The following is a 14,925-nucleotide window of genomic DNA, read 5'->3' as shown; positions in this document are numbered from 1 at the left end:
GCGGAGCCGTTCAGCACCGCGGAGAGCGCCGGGGCCGCCGGTACCGCCCGGTGCCGCCCGGTGCCGCCCGGTGCCGCCGGTACCGCCCGGTGCCGCCCGGTGCCGCCCGGTGCCGCCCGGTGCGGCGCGGCTCGGCGGGGCTCCGCTGCGCCCGGCAGCGCCCGGCTCGCCTCGGCTCGGTTCGGTACGGCACGGCACGGTACGGTACGGCTGGGCTCGACCGGGAGGCGGCCCCGCCGAGCCCCGGCTCCGCCCGCTGCAGCGCCGGGCAGCCCCGCTCCGGTCCCTCCCCCGGCCCCAGGGGCGGCGGGACGGGGGCGGCTCGGGCCCCCCGCCCGGCACGGCCCCGCTCGCTGCCTCAGTTTCCCCGGCCCGCCCCGTCCCGGGGGTGCTCGGACATCGGGGGGTTCCATCCCGACCGGGAGCAGCCCCGGGGCGCGGCAGCGGGGCCGTGCCACCGCCGGGGTGTCACACGGGCCCTGCGGGTCAGCGGCAGCTGAAACGCGAGGGAAGAGGATAGCGGGAACCTCTGGAATTAGCCGCGCCTCCAGGTTAATTAACCGGCCCCCTCTGATTGATGCTCGCTGGTGATGGGAGCAGAATCCCAGTCCCAGCTCAGCTGCCAAACCGTGCGGCACTGCAGGGGGGCCCCGCTGGGACCCCTCGGTGCTCCCCACCGGCCCCGGGGTGTCCTGGCCCCGTGAGGAGCCGGGCACGGCCGGCAGCTCCCAGCAGCCCGGGACAGCCCCGGCCGGCCGTGCTGGCGTGGGAGGTGCTGGCTGTGTGTCCCTCGCTGTCTGTCTGTCCCAGGTGTGCTGGGGAGCACCAGCGGGGTCCCCACATTTACGGCAGTCCCGGTCTCTACGCTTTGGTTTATGGCCTGGTGGTTTTTCTCTGCTCATCCATGCAGCTGCATGGAGAGGGGGGTGAATCAGGTGTGGGGGGCTCTGGCAGCCCCTGCCACCATCCCCTTGCCACCCTCCCTCTGCCCGTGCTCCTTGGGGGGCACCCTGAGAGACCCCCCCCAGCCGAGGAATCCCCAAAGATTCTTCCTGGACAAGTGAGAGGTGCTCCAGGGAGAGCCAAAAAGCCTCTGCCAGAGCCAGGGGACTGCCCAAGCCGTGCCACTCCACCTGTCCTTCCCCAGCTGGGTGGTGACAATTCCCAGCACGGTGCCCGTGCCACGGTCCCTGCTGCCTGCCAGGGCAACGCCTCTGGTGCCTCCCTTTCATCTCCTGCCTGGCAGCAGATTAAAATTTCATCATTTCAGCGCTGGAGAAGGTGCAGGGGAGGAGCAGGAGCCCCGGGATGGACAGGGGGGTTCAGCCCCTCCCTGGAGCTGCCTGCACTGAGCTTGGGGACCCCCAAATCCAGACACACATGGCTGGGCTGGAGGGAGCAGGGTTTGGGCACTGCCATGCAGGGATGGATGCTGTGGAAGGAGCAGGATTTGGGCACTGCCCTGCAGGGATGGATGCTCTGGAAGGAGCAGGATTTTGGCACTGCCATGCAGGGATGGATGCTCTGGAAGGAGCAGGATTTGGGCACTGCCCTGCAGGGATTTGGGCACTGCCCTGCAGGGATGGATGCTCTGGAAGGAGCAGGATTTGGGCACTGCCCTGCAGGGGGGTGGCTCCAGGCTGGGCTGCTGCTTCCCTTGGGCTTTCCTTTTCTGGAACACGAGGCTGGGCAGGAGACTCTGCCAGGCTCAGGCTCCTGCTGCTGCTTCCTCCGTGGTCTGCACACCTGGAGCAGCATCACAAGCCCCAAGTTCTGATCCTGGTGAGCCCAGGACATCTCCAGGGAGGTCCCAGCAGGATGTGCCAGCAGCAGCAGCAGCAGCACTTCCCCATCTCTGCACAGGGAATTCCAAGTCCCCCAGCAGTGAGATTTAGGGAATAACACACAAAACCAAGGATTCCCTGCCTGGCTGGACCCCATCCTGAGCCCCAGACCATGGGACAGGCCGTGTTTTGCCCCAGTGGCTCCTGGCAGATGTGACAAGGCCGGTCCCTGTCATCCTGCTGCCTCCCAGACTCCCACTGGAGGGTTTTGGATGTGTCCTGGTATTTTTCCAGAGGCTGAACACAGCTAACACCACAATTCCTCGGCTTTTTCCTTTCCCCCTTCCCAAATAAAGGAGGAACATTGCTCTTTTCCAGCCCCATGTCCTCTGCCCGCCCCTGGGATGTCACCACCGTGCTGAGGTCCCCTCTGAGGCCTCAGGTGCCTCTGGGGTCCATGGGACAGCCACTCTGTGCTTGTTCCCCTCTCCTTTCCCACCGCTGGGAAAAGATTTTTGGGGTGTTCTGTTCCCCGTGGTCACCCCTGGGCTCCCCGTGCACCCCCCAGCCCATCACTATTCAAGTCACACGGTGCCCGTCACGCGTCTGCCAATTAAGCCACGGCTCTAATTAAGCACTCAGGCACCTGGGAGGCCGCCAGCTGTCCCACCCCTCCCACGAGCCCACAGCCCGGTGACACCCAAAGATTGTCCCTAAATCAGTGGGGCCGTTGTGAGGGGCTTTTCCCCCCAGAAAAACGGGTCCGGATGTCCCCCAAGGGGGACAGTGCCAGCCCTGGGGGGTTGTGGTGGCACTCAGGGATGTTGGCAGATTTGGGGGACCCTGCTGCTGCTGCTGCTCCCTAACTGCGCCCCTGGAGCAGCTCGGTCACCCCATCCCTCACCTGCAGCTCCCCAAAGCATCGCGGGGAGGGTTCCCTGCACCCCATTGCAGACCCCACTGCGGGGGCACCCCCCGGGAGCTTCTCTGGGGTCTGGGTCCCCCCAAATCCTCTGCTGGGTGTGGGGTCCTGCCCGGGGGGTGCTGGGCAGGGTGCGGGGGGTGCTGAGTGCCGTCCTGAGAGGGTGCTGTGGGGTGCAGGGGGGGCAGGAAACAGGGGGTGCAGGGGGTGTGGGGTGTGGAAGGGGCAGGGAGGTCAAGGGGTGCAAAGGGTGCGGGATATGGGGGTTCAGGGGGTTCTGGGGTTCAGAAGTGCGGGGTACAGGGGGTGTAGGGGGTTCTGGGGATCAGGGGGTGCAGAAGTGCGGGATATGGGGGTTCAGGGGTTCAGAAGTGCGGGGTACAGGGGGTTCAGGGGTTCAGGGGGTGCAGAGGTGCGGGATACGGGGGTTCAGGGGGTTCTGGGGTTCAGAAGTGCGGGATACGGGGGTTCAGGGGTTCAGAAGTGCGGGATACGGGGGTTCAGGGGGTTCTGGGGTTCAGAAGTGCGGGATACGGGGGTTCAGGGTGTTCTGGGGTTCAGAAGTGCGGGATACGGGGGTTCAGGGGGTTCAGAAGTGCGGGGTACAGGGGGTTCAGGGGGTTCAGGGGTTCAGAAGTGCGGGGTTCAGGGTGTTCAGGGGTTCAGGGGGTGCAGAGGTGCGGGATACGGGGGTTCAGGGGGTTCAGAAGTGCGGGGTACAGGGGGTTCAGGGGGTGCAGAGGTGCGGGATACGGGGGTTCAGGGTGTTCTGGGGTTCAGGGGGTTCAGAAGTGCGGGATACGGGGGTTCAGGGGGTGCAGAGGTGCGGGATACGGGGGTTCAGGGTGTTCAGGGGTTCAGGGGGTGCAGAGGTGCGGGATACGGGGGTTCAGGGTGTTCAGGGGTTCAGGGGGTGCAGAGGTGCGGGATACCGGGGTTCAGGGGGTGCAGAGGTGCGGGATACCGGGGTTCAGGAGGTGCGGGGAGCCCCCGCATCCCGGCGCTGCCGAAAGCCACTGCTGCCATCTGCCGACCCCGCGCCGGGAGCGCCGGGAGAGGATGGGGGGGCACAGCCGGGACCCCCCAACATCCCCCCGGGAGCCCCGGGACAGGACCCGCAGCCCGGCCCCGCTCCTGCCGCAGGGGGCTGGGGGCAGCCGGGGTGGCCGGGAGGGGACTGGGGTCCCCCCGCTCGGAGCCCCCCGGCTCGGAGACCCCCGGCCCCGCTGTCCCCGTGTCCCCGCTGTCCCCGTGTCCCCGTGTCCCCGAGGGTCCCTCGGTCACCCCATGAGAAGGGGCGAGAAGCCACGAGAGGGAGCCCGGGGCCCGCGCGTGGCCGTGGCACTGGTGGCACCGGTGGCGCTGGTGGCACCGGTGGCATTGGTGACGATATTTAACCCCTCCGTTCCTTGGGGACAAGGGACAAGTCTGGGCCCCCCCACCCCGCTCCAGACCCCCCCAGTGTCACCCATTCCTGTCCCAACGGGGCCGTGCCCTTCTCGAGGTGGCAGTGCCACCTCCGTGCCCTCAGTCCCCAGGCTGGGACACGGCAGGGACGAGCTGCAGCCCCCAGCCACCCCCGGGCATGTCCTGACCCCCCAGCCGAGCCCAAACTGGGGAAACTGAGGCAGAGCCCGGCCGTGGCTCGGTGCCAGGGCGCTGCTGAGCGCACGGGGCCAGTGCCAGCGCCCCGCGGGGACCGGCACGGTGTCACCGTGTCCCCAGAGCCCCGACCTGGGCTGGCAGGGCGAGGAGAGCGGGACGGGCTGCAGGGTGGCACCGCGGGCACCACACGGGGGGACACGGGGACACGTGGACATGGGGACATGGGGACACGGGGACATGGGGACACGGGGACAGGGACAGGGACAGGGGCAGGGACAGGGACAGGGACAGGGACAGCTTTGGGGACAGGGACAGGGACAGGGACAGGGACAGGGACAGGGGCAGGGGCAGGGACAGGGACAGGGACAGGGACAGGGACAGGGGCAGGGGCAGGGACAGGGACAGGGACAGGGACAGGGACAGGGATAGGGACAGATGGGGACAGGGACAGGGACAGGGACAGGGACAGGGACAGGGACAGGGACAGCTTTGGGGACAGGGACAGGGACAGGGACAGGGGCAGGGACAGGGACAGGGACAGGGACAGGGACAGGGACAGACACAGACTCTGAGGACAGGGACAGGGACAGGGACAGACACAGACTCTGAGGACAGGGGCAGGGACAGGGACAGGGGCAGGGACAGACTCTGAGGACAGGGACAGGGACAGGGACAGGGACAGGGACAGGGACAGCTTTGGGGACAGGGACAGGGACAGGGACAGGGACAGGGACAGGGACAGGGACAGGGACAGACACAGACTCTGAGGACAGGGACAGGGACAGGGGCAGGGACAGGGACAGGGACAGGGACAGGGACAGGCACACGCTCTGGGGACAGGGACAGCTCTGGGGACAGCGTGGGCCCGTGGGGAAGGGTCTGTGGGGTAACTGGGGACACCCTGGTTGTGCTCAGCCCCTCCTGCTCTGCCCTGTCCCAGTTCGTCCCAGGATCCCAGAAGGTTTTCGGGATGGCGTCTGCTGTGTGCTGAGCACCCAACCTCCCTGGACACGCCCGCGCTCCTTCTGTGCCACCCTGGCACCCACGAGGGTGCTCCCGTGGGCACTCGGGGCTGATGCTGGACCCCAAAACACCGAGCTCTGCTCACTCTGGGCATCATCGAGCCCCATCAGCCTGGGGGGCACAGCGAGACCCCCACGCAGTGCCCGGGACACCCCGAGGGGTGTCCTGGGGCCCAGGGACACCGCGGTGTCCCCTCCGGGGTGTCCCCTCGGGGGTGTCCCCTCCGGGGTGTCCCCTCGGGGGTGTCCCCTCGGGATGTCCCCTGCAGCCTCACCCCACCCTGCTCTGCCTCGGAGAAGCCTCGGGGGCATCGCGGCTGCCATGACAACGCAGGAAATTCCCACAGGAATCCCTGCCGGGAGGAGGAGGAGGAGGAGGAAGGAAAAGCAGGAGGAAAAGGAGGGGGAACACCCAGGCAGGTATCAGCAGCACCCCGGCGTGTCCCCAGCAGCTTTGGGGACATGGCACAGCGCGACATTGCAGCACCACGGGGCCAGCGGGACCCGGCCCTGGCACCCCCAGGGCATCCTGACCGCTGCCACGGCAGCTGTGCCACCCATCCATCCCCTTGGCAAGAGGTGCTGGAGGGGTCCCCAGCCATAAACCCACGATATTTTGGGGTGGAGGGCGGTGGGAGGCAGGCAGGATGAGTTGCCCCCCGTGCCAGGGACCCTGAGGATCGCTGGGGGTTCGGTGCCCGTGCCCGTGCCCCCCTCCCGGGCATTATCCTCCGTGTCCCTCCTGCAATCCCTGGCAGCTCGGGGGATTAGGGGGGTTTAGGGTCGGGTTGGAGTCGGAAATGGGATGCTTTCAAATCAGCCTGCGTCAGTTGTGCCTCTGCCGCTCATGCCCGGGGGGATTAAAATAGATATGAGGATTATCCGAGGGCAGGTGGCACCCCCACCTTGGGTGCCCCCACTGTCCCCCAGCTCCAGCTCCAGCCCCCCGGGATGTGTTCCCAAAAGCACCAAAATCTCCCTTTTCCTCATTTTCCTGCCCGTGTCCCATCCCACCCCGCTTCCCAAATCTCTTTCTACAACGGGAGAGAAGCAAACACCTCCGCAGCATCTCCCCTCCCCAGCTTCGTGTTTCCAGCCCAATCCTGTCCTGAGGTATTGATGATTCCAAAATTGCAAAAATTCTCTGTCTTTCTTGCTAAAGGAGAAGTCATAATTCATCTGTGCTGGTTATGAGGTTGTTTATTCTGTTTATCTCTCACATGTTCTGCTGCCCTGCCCAGCTCTGTCCTGCAGGGCAGCGTGTGGGGCTCTGCCCTCAGTGGGATGTGACAAACATTCAATACCAGAAACTCCCTGGGCTGGATTTACAAGAACGTGCCAATATCTGTCACCTACGTTGGACAGTGTGTCCCCAGCCTGAACCAACAGAAAAATGCCAACACCACAGTGAGACATGGAGGGCATGAAGAAGGAGAAAAAGAACAAGGCACACCCAATTTCCTCCATCTTGTCCCCTTTGGACCCCTCATCTAGAATCCTAAAATTTTACTTTTGCACCCGTGCCACACTTAATTATTACTGATATCAAACACTCAGAGCTGGTAATTGATCCTGTAAGATTGAAAACTCTTTTCCATGGACAGAGATCACAGCCAGTGTCTCTGGGGGCTCTGTCCAGGGGGTTCCTGACCCCTGCCAGGGTCCCAGGGCAGCCAGAGGGAAGCCCTGGATTCCCACACTATTGCCAGTATTCCCAGTATTCCCAGTGTTCCCAGTGTTCCCAGCGTTCCCAGTGTTCCCAGTATTCCCAGTGCCTGAAAACCTCCAGTATTCCCAGTGTTCCCAGTGCTCCCAGTGTTCCCAGTATTCCCAGTGCTCCCAGCGCCTGAAAACCTCCAGTATGCCCGGTATTCCCAGTGTTCCCGGTGTTCCCAGTGCTCCCAGTGCTCCCAGTCTCCAAGACCCTCTCGTGCTCCCAGAGCCCCCCCAGCTCCTTCTCTGGGGGTACCAGGGGCTGCACCCCGACCTCTCCTCCGTGGGGCAAAGCCCCGGGGGCTGCGTGGTGTCCCGGCCCGGGTGGGGGGTCCCGGGGGTGCTGCCGGTGCTGTCCCCGGTGCCGGTGCCGTGCTGTCCCTGGTCCCGGTGCCGTGCTGTCCCCGGTGCCGGTGCTGCCCCCGGTCCCGGTGCCGGTGCTGTCCCCGGTGCCGGTGCCGTGCTGTCCCCGGTGCCGGTGCTGCTCCCGGTGCCGGTGCCGTGCTGTCCCCGGTCCCGGTGCTGTCCCCGGTGCCGGTGCCGGTGCTGTCCCCGGTCCCGGTGCTGTCCCCGGTCCCGGTGCCCCCCCGCCGCCCGGCGCTGCGGCGGGCGCTCCCGGGCTGCGGTGGCAGTGGCGGCGGCGACAGCGGCCGTCTCCGGGCAGGTAGGAGGTGGCGGGGACAAGGGACCCGGGGGGGACACGCACACACACGAGCGGGGGGCACCGAGGAGCCGCAGAGCCCGAGGCACCGGCACCGACCCAGCCCCGGGCACGTCCGTCCCCGCCGCCGGCTGCAGAGCCGCCCCCGCCCCGCCGCATCTTTCGGGGTGCTCGGGGTCCCCCTCGGTCCCCGCCGCATCTTTCGGGGTGCTCGGGGTCCCCCTCGGTCCCCGCCCTTATTTCGGGGGTGCTCGGGGTCCCCCTCGGTCCCCGCCGCATCTTTCGGGGTGCTCGGGGTCCCCCTCGGTCCCCGCCCTTCTTTCGGGGTGCCCGCAATGCCTCCCCGCGGGAGGGACCTTCCCGTGGGGGTGTCCCCCCAGTCCGAGGGTGTCCGGTTTGGGGATCCCCTGGAGCCCCCCCACTCCGGGAGAGGATTCCCTGGGGGTGCCCAGCCGCCCTTCTGGAGGTGTCACTTTTAGGGGGGTCCTGGCAGAGCCCTCTCGGGGTGCAGAGCCCCCCACGGTTCCCTTCCCCTCTGCCCCGGGCAGTGGGGAGGGGTCACAGACCGCGGGCATCGGGGGTGGGGGTCGTGCCAGTCCCGGGGGGACAAAACCGGGGACCCCTGAGAGGGGTGGGACCCGCAGATCCTCCCTCGGGGGGAAAGGAGAGACCCTGAGGGGTCCCAGCCCCCCGTAACTGCGGGGTCCTGGGGAGTGCTGAGATCCAAAGGAACCTTTGGGGGTGCTGGGGCCTCTCCCTGCTCTGGATAAGGCAGCTCCGGGCACTTCTGCAGCCCGGGCACCCCAGGAGGGTGGCAGCGGGTCAAGGTCACCACGGAGTGCCCAGGCTGGGGGCATGAGGTGCCGGGCACCGTCCCCGCGGAGCTCCTCGGGGCTGCTCCTGCTCCTGGGGTACCCTGGGGCAGGTCCCTGCCACCCCCAGCCCTTCCTGGGGCTCCGGTGCCCGCCGGAGGCATCAAATCCGAGCGGAGCCAGCGGAGGAGCTGAAAATAAACCTTCCTCCGAGGGACCTGCCCCAGATCCGGCCAGAACCGCAGGCACCGCTCAGCCGGGACCCCCTCCCCTCCTCGGGGCCGCTCTGCCCTGCTGATCCCACCTATATATCACCTATTTATTATGCAAATGAGCGATAAGGGCTTATTACGCAAACAGGAGGGGGCTGGCGCTGCCCGGCGCTGCGTGGTCCCCGACGGCTCAGAGCTCCCGGCGGGGATGGAGGGAGCAGCAGCGGTGTCCGGGGGCTGCCAGCGAGCGCTGCCCCGTCCCTGTCCCCTCCTGTAGCTCAGAGGGACCCCCGAGCCCGGCCCGGCAGCGCTCGTCCCCCCGGGACGCGTCCCAGCGGGATGGGGAAGCAGAACAGCAAACTCCGGCCGGAGATGCTCCAGGACCTGCGGGAAAACACGGAGTTCTCCGACCTGGAGCTGCAGGGCTGGTACAAAGGTTTCCTGAAGGACTGTCCCTCGGGCATGCTGGACGTGGAGGAGTTCAAGAAGATCTACGCCAACTTCTTCCCCTACGGCGACGCCTCCAAGTTCGCCGAGCACGTTTTCCGCACCTTCGACACCAACGGCGACGGCACCATCGACTTCAGGGAGTTCATCATCGCCCTGAGCGTCACCTCCCGCGGCAAGCTGGAGCAGAAGCTCATGTGGGCCTTCAGCATGTACGACCTGGACGGCAACGGCTACATCAGCCGCGAGGAGATGCTGGAGATCGTGCAGGTACCGCCCGGCCCCGCCGCGCCTCGGGCTGTCGCCTCCCGGGCTGCGGGTGGCTTGGGGATTTCGCCCCGTGGGACCTCCCCGGGAAAGGGTTTTGCGGTAGCAGGGATGAAATATGCTGCCTGCAGGGGTCATTTTATCCTGGAGCATCCCGAGTCTTTCCGTGCCCGGCGGTGTCCCTTTGTCACCCCATGCCGGGACCCTTCCTGTGCTTCCAGGGCGGGCTGTTGTCCCCCAGCACGCCTGGCGCTGTTGGCAAACGGGCAGGAGACGCTTTCCTTGCCCAAATCCCGAGCCGCTGATGCTCAGTGGCATCTTCAGCGGCCAAATCCTCCCTGCAGGAGCAGCTCCAGCCCCGGCTGTGCTGGGAGCTGAAGCCCGATCCCATGGGAAGGGTGTCAGAGGCCGGCCCCATGGCCAGGGAAGCAAATCCCAGAGCTCTGTGCCCGTCCCGGGTGGGTAGTGCCAGGACCCTCACCCCCTCTCCTTCCCTCAGGCCATCTACAAAATGGTCTCCTCGGTCATGAACATGCCTGAGGATGAATCCACCCCGGAGAAAAGGACGGACAAAATCTTCCGACAGATGGATACTAATAACGACGGTAAATGAGAGGAGCCGCGGGGGATTAGGGAAAGGTCTCATGGCTAAATCCAGGGCGCTCAGAAGGAGCCGCACGCACGCTGATTAAATGGCTCATGTCCCCCGGCCTGGCCCCGCTGGCAGGAGGGGCTCGGGGTGCTGGGCACCCCAGGGTGCTCCTCCCGGGTGGGAGGGGCTCCGTGGGCTGCGCTGGGTGGTCTCTGGTGCCGGGAGGTGGCTGAGCCGTGTCCCCTTCCCCGCAGGGAAGCTCTCGCTGGAGGAGTTCATCAGAGGGGCCAAGAGCGACCCGTCCATCGTGCGCCTGCTGCAGTGTGACCCCAGCGGGGCCGTGCAGTTCTGAGCCCCGCGGACCCCCACAGCCCCCCCCGACACCCCCCACCCTGCAGATGGTCACTGCCCCTTGCCCAGCCCCACTGTGCCCTCCGCTGTGCCCCCACAGCCCCTCGTGGGATGATATTGGGGTGAGGGGAGCCCAGGGGACAGTCCCCATCCCCGGGGGGCTCTGCACTGGCATCACCGGTGGGAGGATGGAGGCAGGGTCTGCCCTGAGTGAGGACAGTCCCCCCCAGCGCCGGGGCTTGGAGCAGGGGGACAGCCCAGCCTGGTGGCCAAGCCCCCGCTGCATCTCCGGCAGGCGCGGGGACACGGCCCAGGGGACAAAACCCCGGTGGCTGGGGGGTCCCCGGCACCCAGCCCCATGTGGGGACTCCGCCACAGGCAGGGATGGACCAGCCTCAGCCCCTTCCCCATGGACAGGGATGGATCAGCCCCTTCCCCTCGGCAGGGATGGACCAGCCTCAGCCCCTTCCCCATGGACAGGGATGGATCAGCCCCTTCCCCATGGACAGGGATGGATCAGCCCCTTCCCCTCGGCAGGGATGGATCAGCCTCAGCCCCTTCCCCATGGACAGGGATGGATCAGCCCCTTCCCCTCGGCAGGGATGGACCAGCCTCAGCCCCTTCCCCATGGACAGGGATGGATCAGCCTCAGCCCCTTCCCCATGGACAGGGATGGATCAGCCCCTTCCCCTCGGCAGGGATGGGGTGGGGCTGGGGGGGCCGTGCTTCTGGGCTGGAATACCTGCAGAATAAAGCTTGTGTCAGTGCAGTCCGTGCTGGGAAAGGGGACACGGAGCCTCTGGGGGAGGTTCCTCCCTGCAGCCTCTGGATCCAGCCCAGTTTCATCCCTCGCTGCAGCCCAAGGCCACGGGATGGGCTCGTGCTCCAGGGGATGTGTCCACACCTCCTGGGATGCAGCCGAGTCCTGTCGTGGGGCTGTGCTGGTGCCGGAACGGGGCAGGAATGGCCAGGACACATCCACAGGGTCATTTATCCCTCAGGCCCTGCTCAGAGCCGGGCAGTTTCTCCACTGTCCAGTCTCAGCAAGGCCAGGCACTGCCCGGGCTCGGGGGTCTCCACGGGGGCTTCCTGCAGAGAGAGCTGGAAGCCAGAGAGAAGGACGAGGATGGGAGCAGAGGGGTGGAAACCTTGGATCCACCAGCTCCGACCTGCCCTGTCCCAGCCCTGCAGCAGAGCAGAGGGGCTGGAGCTGAGCCCAGGAACCAGAGAGCATCACCTTCATGCGGAGCATCCCGCGGCAGCAGCGGCCGAGGCGGAGCAGCTCGAGGGTGAGCAGGAGGCAGCGGACGCTGAAGAAGATCCCCATGGCCTCCAGCAGGAGGGAGACGGCCCAGAGGGACAGCGTGGAGCTCTGGGGCACAGCGGGAACATCAACCCCCGGCACATCCCACGCCCAGCCCGGCCCAGAGGGACAGCGTGGAGCTCGGGGACACAGCCCAGCATCAACCCCCGGCACATCCCACGCCCAGCCCGGCCCAGAGCATGGAGCTCCGGGACACAGCCCAGCATCAACCCCCGGCACTCCCGGCACATCCCACGCCCAGCCCGGCCTGGAGGACAGCGTGGAGCTCTGGGGCACAGAGGGAACATCAACCCCCGGCACTCCCGGCACATCCCACGCCCAGCCCGGCCCAGAGGGACAGCGTGGAGCTCTGGGGCACAACGGGAACATCAGCCCCCGGCACATCCCACCCCCAGCCCGGCCTGGAGGACAGCGTGGAGCTCGGGGACACAGCCCAGCATCAACCCCCGGCACATCCCACGCCCAGCCCGGCCCAGAGCATGGAGCTCCGGGACACAGCCCAGCATCAACCCCCGGCACTCCCGGCACATCCCACCCCCAGCCCGGCCCAGAGGGACAGCGTGGAGCTCGGGGACACAGCCCAGCATCAGCCCCTGGCACTCCCAGCACACCCCATGCCCAGCCCGCGGGGCACTCACGTAGACGCGGGTGGGGTCGAAGGGACACTCGCGGGACACCGGGGCGAGGCCGCTGGCGGTGCTGGAGCAGGGGGCCAGCAGCGCCCGGCCCTGGTTGCCCAGGGTGAGCCCGATGGCCACGAGCAGCCCCAGCAGGCGGCACAGGCAGCACAGGCTGCTGCAGGAGCTCTGGGCCAGCAGCGCCCATTTCTGCGGGAGCGAGAACGGGGAAGGGACAGGGTTTGGGTCTGGGGTTGGGGTTGGGTTGGGTCTGGGTTTGGGTTTGGGTCTGGGGTTGGGGTTGGGTTTGGGGTTGGGTTTGGGGTTGGGTTTGGGGTTGGGTTGTGGTTGGGTTTGGGTTGGGTTTGGGGTTGGGTTTGGGTTGGGTTTGGGGTTGGGTCTGGGTTTGGGGTTGGGGTTGGGTTGGGTTGGGTTGGGGTTGGGGTTGGGGTTGGGTTGGGTCTGGGTCTGGGTTTGGGGTTGGGTTTGGGTTAGGGTTTGGGTTTGGGTTAATGTTTGGGTTAGGGTTTGAGTTTGGGTTTGGGTTTAGGATCAGGGTTTGGGTTTGGGTTAGAGTTTGGGTTAGTTTTAGGATTAGGATTAGGGTTTTAGGGGATGTCCCCTCCCCAGGACAGACCCAAGAGAGGGGCTGGGGGATCTGTGCGGGCTCCCTGAGAGGGTTAGGGTTAGGGTTAGGGTTAGGATTAGGGTTTTAGGGGATGTCCCCTCCCCAGGACAGACCCAGGAGTGGGGCTGGGGGATCTGTGTGGGCTCCCTGAGAGGGTTAGGGTTAGGGTTAGGATTAGGGTTTTAGGGGATGTCCCCTCCCCAGGACAGACCCAGGATTGGGGCTGGGGGGTCTGTGCGGGCTCCCTGGGAGGGCTGCACCCCCCGGTACTGGGAGGGTCTGGGGGTGCTTACGAGGGCAGCAGGGCTGAGGTACCGGGAGAGCAGCAGGGCCGAGACTCCGCAGGAGATGATCTGGGGGGCAGCACAGGGAGCTCAGCAGGAGCCACCCTGCCCCAGGGCTCCTTTCCCCGCTGGTTTCATCCTGGAAGCTCATCCAGGGGGCAGCGCTTCACCTCCCACAGCCTCCCGCGGAGTGTTTAATTCCCCAAGAAAGGCTTGTTTGGGGTGGGGGAGTCCCAGCAGGCTCCATCCTGCATCCCATCTCCTTCCCAGCCTGCAGCCCTCTCCCATCCCTCCCCGGCCCCGCTGCCGGCGGTACCAGCAGCGCAGCGATGACAGAGGCGCTGTTGGTGACACCGTAGTGCAGGGAGGTGGCATCGCGGGCGGTGACCACGAAGCGCAGGACGCTGCCGTGGACCAGGGCGCCGGTGATGAAGTTGAGGTGCCCGACGATGAGGAGGATGAGCCCCGTTTTCATCAGCACATTTCGGAGGCCGCTGGGATCGAGGTGGCCTGAGACGAGGGGAGAGGGGGGTGTGGGGTGGCCAGCACCGAGCTGTCCCTCCCTGCCACAGGAATGGGACATTTGGGGACAGCCCCAGAGGACGTGCTGGCAGGGGATGAGGCAGGAGGTGATGTGGAAGGCACCGGCAGCCCAAATATGCAGACCACTGGTCCAGCCAGCTCTCCTGGGACTGGAGCAGAGGTCTGGGGCAGTGGCCATGGGGACAGGGGCCCTGTGGGGCTGGGAAGGGCTGGGGCTCCTCGGGGTGACGAGGGAGCTCTGGGACAGCAGCTGTCCCCAAGTGGCAGTTCCAGGGCTGGGTTCTGGCACCCGGCACTTCGAGGAGTGACTGAGGGGCTGTTCTCCCTTGGAACCCACCCTGACGCAGCCATCACCACCCAGTGCTCAGCCCAGCTCCTTCCCCGAGCCCACCGAGCCCCTCGGCTCCTCTCCCTGCCTCCGTGCCTCAGTTTCCCCTGCCCTCCTGCTGCGATCGCCACCCAGAGCCGGACTCACCCACTTGGCACATCTTCACCGGGCCCGGATCAGCCCGTCAGAGCCCCTCGATGCCCCGGGGACCTGCCCTGCCCTCGGCCCCCGGATCCATCGGGTCTGGGTGGGAGCAGGGCTGGGACTGGGCAGGACCAGGACACCGGAGCCACCGGGCTGCTGCTCCGATTCCTGTGAGATTCCTGTCAGACCAGCTCCCCGGCACAAAGGGATAACTCCACCTTCTCCTGCGTGTCCCACCCCTGCCCTCCCCTTGCTGCCAAGCCAGCAGCCGTGCCGTGACACGCCGTGCCGTGCCAATTCACCATTGCGCGCTTCCTCATCCCCCTCCCCATCCATCCCCACCCCAAAGCTGCGGCAGCAGGCTGGGATCCAGCCAGGGATCCCCCAGGCTGAGGGTCTGGGAGGTGGGACACTGCCGGAGCAGTGACCAGCCCTGCCAGGGACTGAGGGCAGAGCAGAGGGGCCAGGGCTGCCGTGACTCCACCAAACGGTGACTCAGAGGAGCTTTGGTGGCCGTGGTCCCTCAGGGAGCTTCCAGGGACATTCCTGGGCCTTGCTCAGCCCACAGCGAGGGGCTGTGGGGTCCAATTTAATTCCAGGACAACTCTGGTTCTTGGGACTGCTCTGGGGAAAGGCACTGTCCCCAACGTTCCACCTGAGCCACTGCTC

At 66.4% G+C, this 14,925-nt stretch overlaps 2 protein-coding genes across 5 annotated transcripts; one reads left to right on the top strand and one right to left on the bottom strand.

Annotated features, from left to right (window-relative positions):
- The first annotated feature begins 7,518 nt into the window (after positions 1-7,518).
- HPCA (hippocalcin) lies at positions 7,519-11,157 on the top strand. Its single transcript, XM_021539378.4, has 4 exons — positions 7,519-7,710; positions 9,009-9,448; positions 9,945-10,050; positions 10,292-11,157. The coding sequence occupies exons 2-4, from the start codon at positions 9,071-9,073 to the stop codon at positions 10,387-10,389; spliced, it is 582 nt and encodes a 193-aa protein (XP_021395053.1). The 5' UTR covers positions 7,519-7,710; positions 9,009-9,070; the 3' UTR covers positions 10,390-11,157.
- Positions 10,025-14,476, bottom strand: TMEM54 (transmembrane protein 54). Of its 4 annotated transcripts, XM_085559706.1 has the most exons (7): positions 14,260-14,476; positions 13,558-13,751; positions 13,251-13,310; positions 12,351-12,539; positions 11,626-11,760; positions 11,131-11,489; positions 10,025-10,353 (listed from the first exon to the last, which is right to left on the bottom strand). In XM_085559706.1, the coding sequence occupies exons 1-6, from the start codon at positions 14,270-14,272 to the stop codon at positions 11,397-11,399; spliced, it is 684 nt and encodes a 227-aa protein (XP_085415832.1). In that variant the 5' UTR covers positions 14,273-14,476; the 3' UTR covers positions 10,025-10,353; positions 11,131-11,396. The 4 variants fall into 4 exon arrangements, with proteins under 4 accessions (XP_085415832.1, XP_077644636.2, XP_085415831.1 ...); XM_077788510.2 differs by lacking the exons at positions 10,025-10,353; positions 14,260-14,476 and having other exon boundaries at positions 11,150-11,489; positions 13,558-14,105; XM_085559705.1 differs by lacking the exon at positions 10,025-10,353 and having other exon boundaries at positions 11,247-11,760; positions 14,260-14,440.
- Positions 14,477-14,925: the final 449 nt, after the last annotated feature.

Source organism: Lonchura striata, chromosome 23 (assembly GCF_050655825.1).
Source record: "Lonchura striata isolate lonStrDom1 chromosome 23, ASM5065582v1, whole genome shotgun sequence".
NCBI classification, from domain to species: domain Eukaryota; kingdom Metazoa; phylum Chordata; class Aves; order Passeriformes; family Estrildidae; genus Lonchura; species Lonchura striata.
Note: the sequence above shows the minus strand (reverse complement) of the source record. Positions and strands in the feature narration are given on the sequence as shown.

What these genes read in the sequence shown, in the direction of transcription:
- HPCA (XM_021539378.4), top strand. Translation starts at nt 9,071, where the DNA reads ATGGGGAAGCAGAACAGCAAACTCCGGCCGGAGATGCTCCAGGACCTG. An exon ending in AGATGCTGGAGATCGTGCAG is followed by an intron (nt 9,449 to 9,944) that starts GTACCGCCCGGC and finishes TCCTTCCCTCAG; the next exon opens with GCCATCTACAAAATGGTCTC. An exon ending in GATGGATACTAATAACGACG is followed by an intron (nt 10,051 to 10,291) that starts GTAAATGAGAGG and finishes CCTTCCCCGCAG; the next exon opens with GGAAGCTCTCGCTGGAGGAG.
- TMEM54 (XM_085559704.1), bottom strand. Translation starts at nt 13,962, where the DNA reads ATGGCCACTGCCCCAGACCTCTGCTCCAGTCCCAGGAGAGCTGGCTGG. An exon ending in ACCTCAGCCCTGCTGCCCTC is followed by an intron (nt 12,540 to 13,250) that starts GTAAGCACCCCC and finishes TCGCTCCCGCAG; the next exon opens with AAATGGGCGCTGCTGGCCCA. An exon ending in TCGACCCCACCCGCGTCTAC is followed by an intron (nt 11,761 to 12,350) that starts GTGAGTGCCCCG and finishes GCTGTGCCCCAG; the next exon opens with AGCTCCACGCTGTCCCTCTG.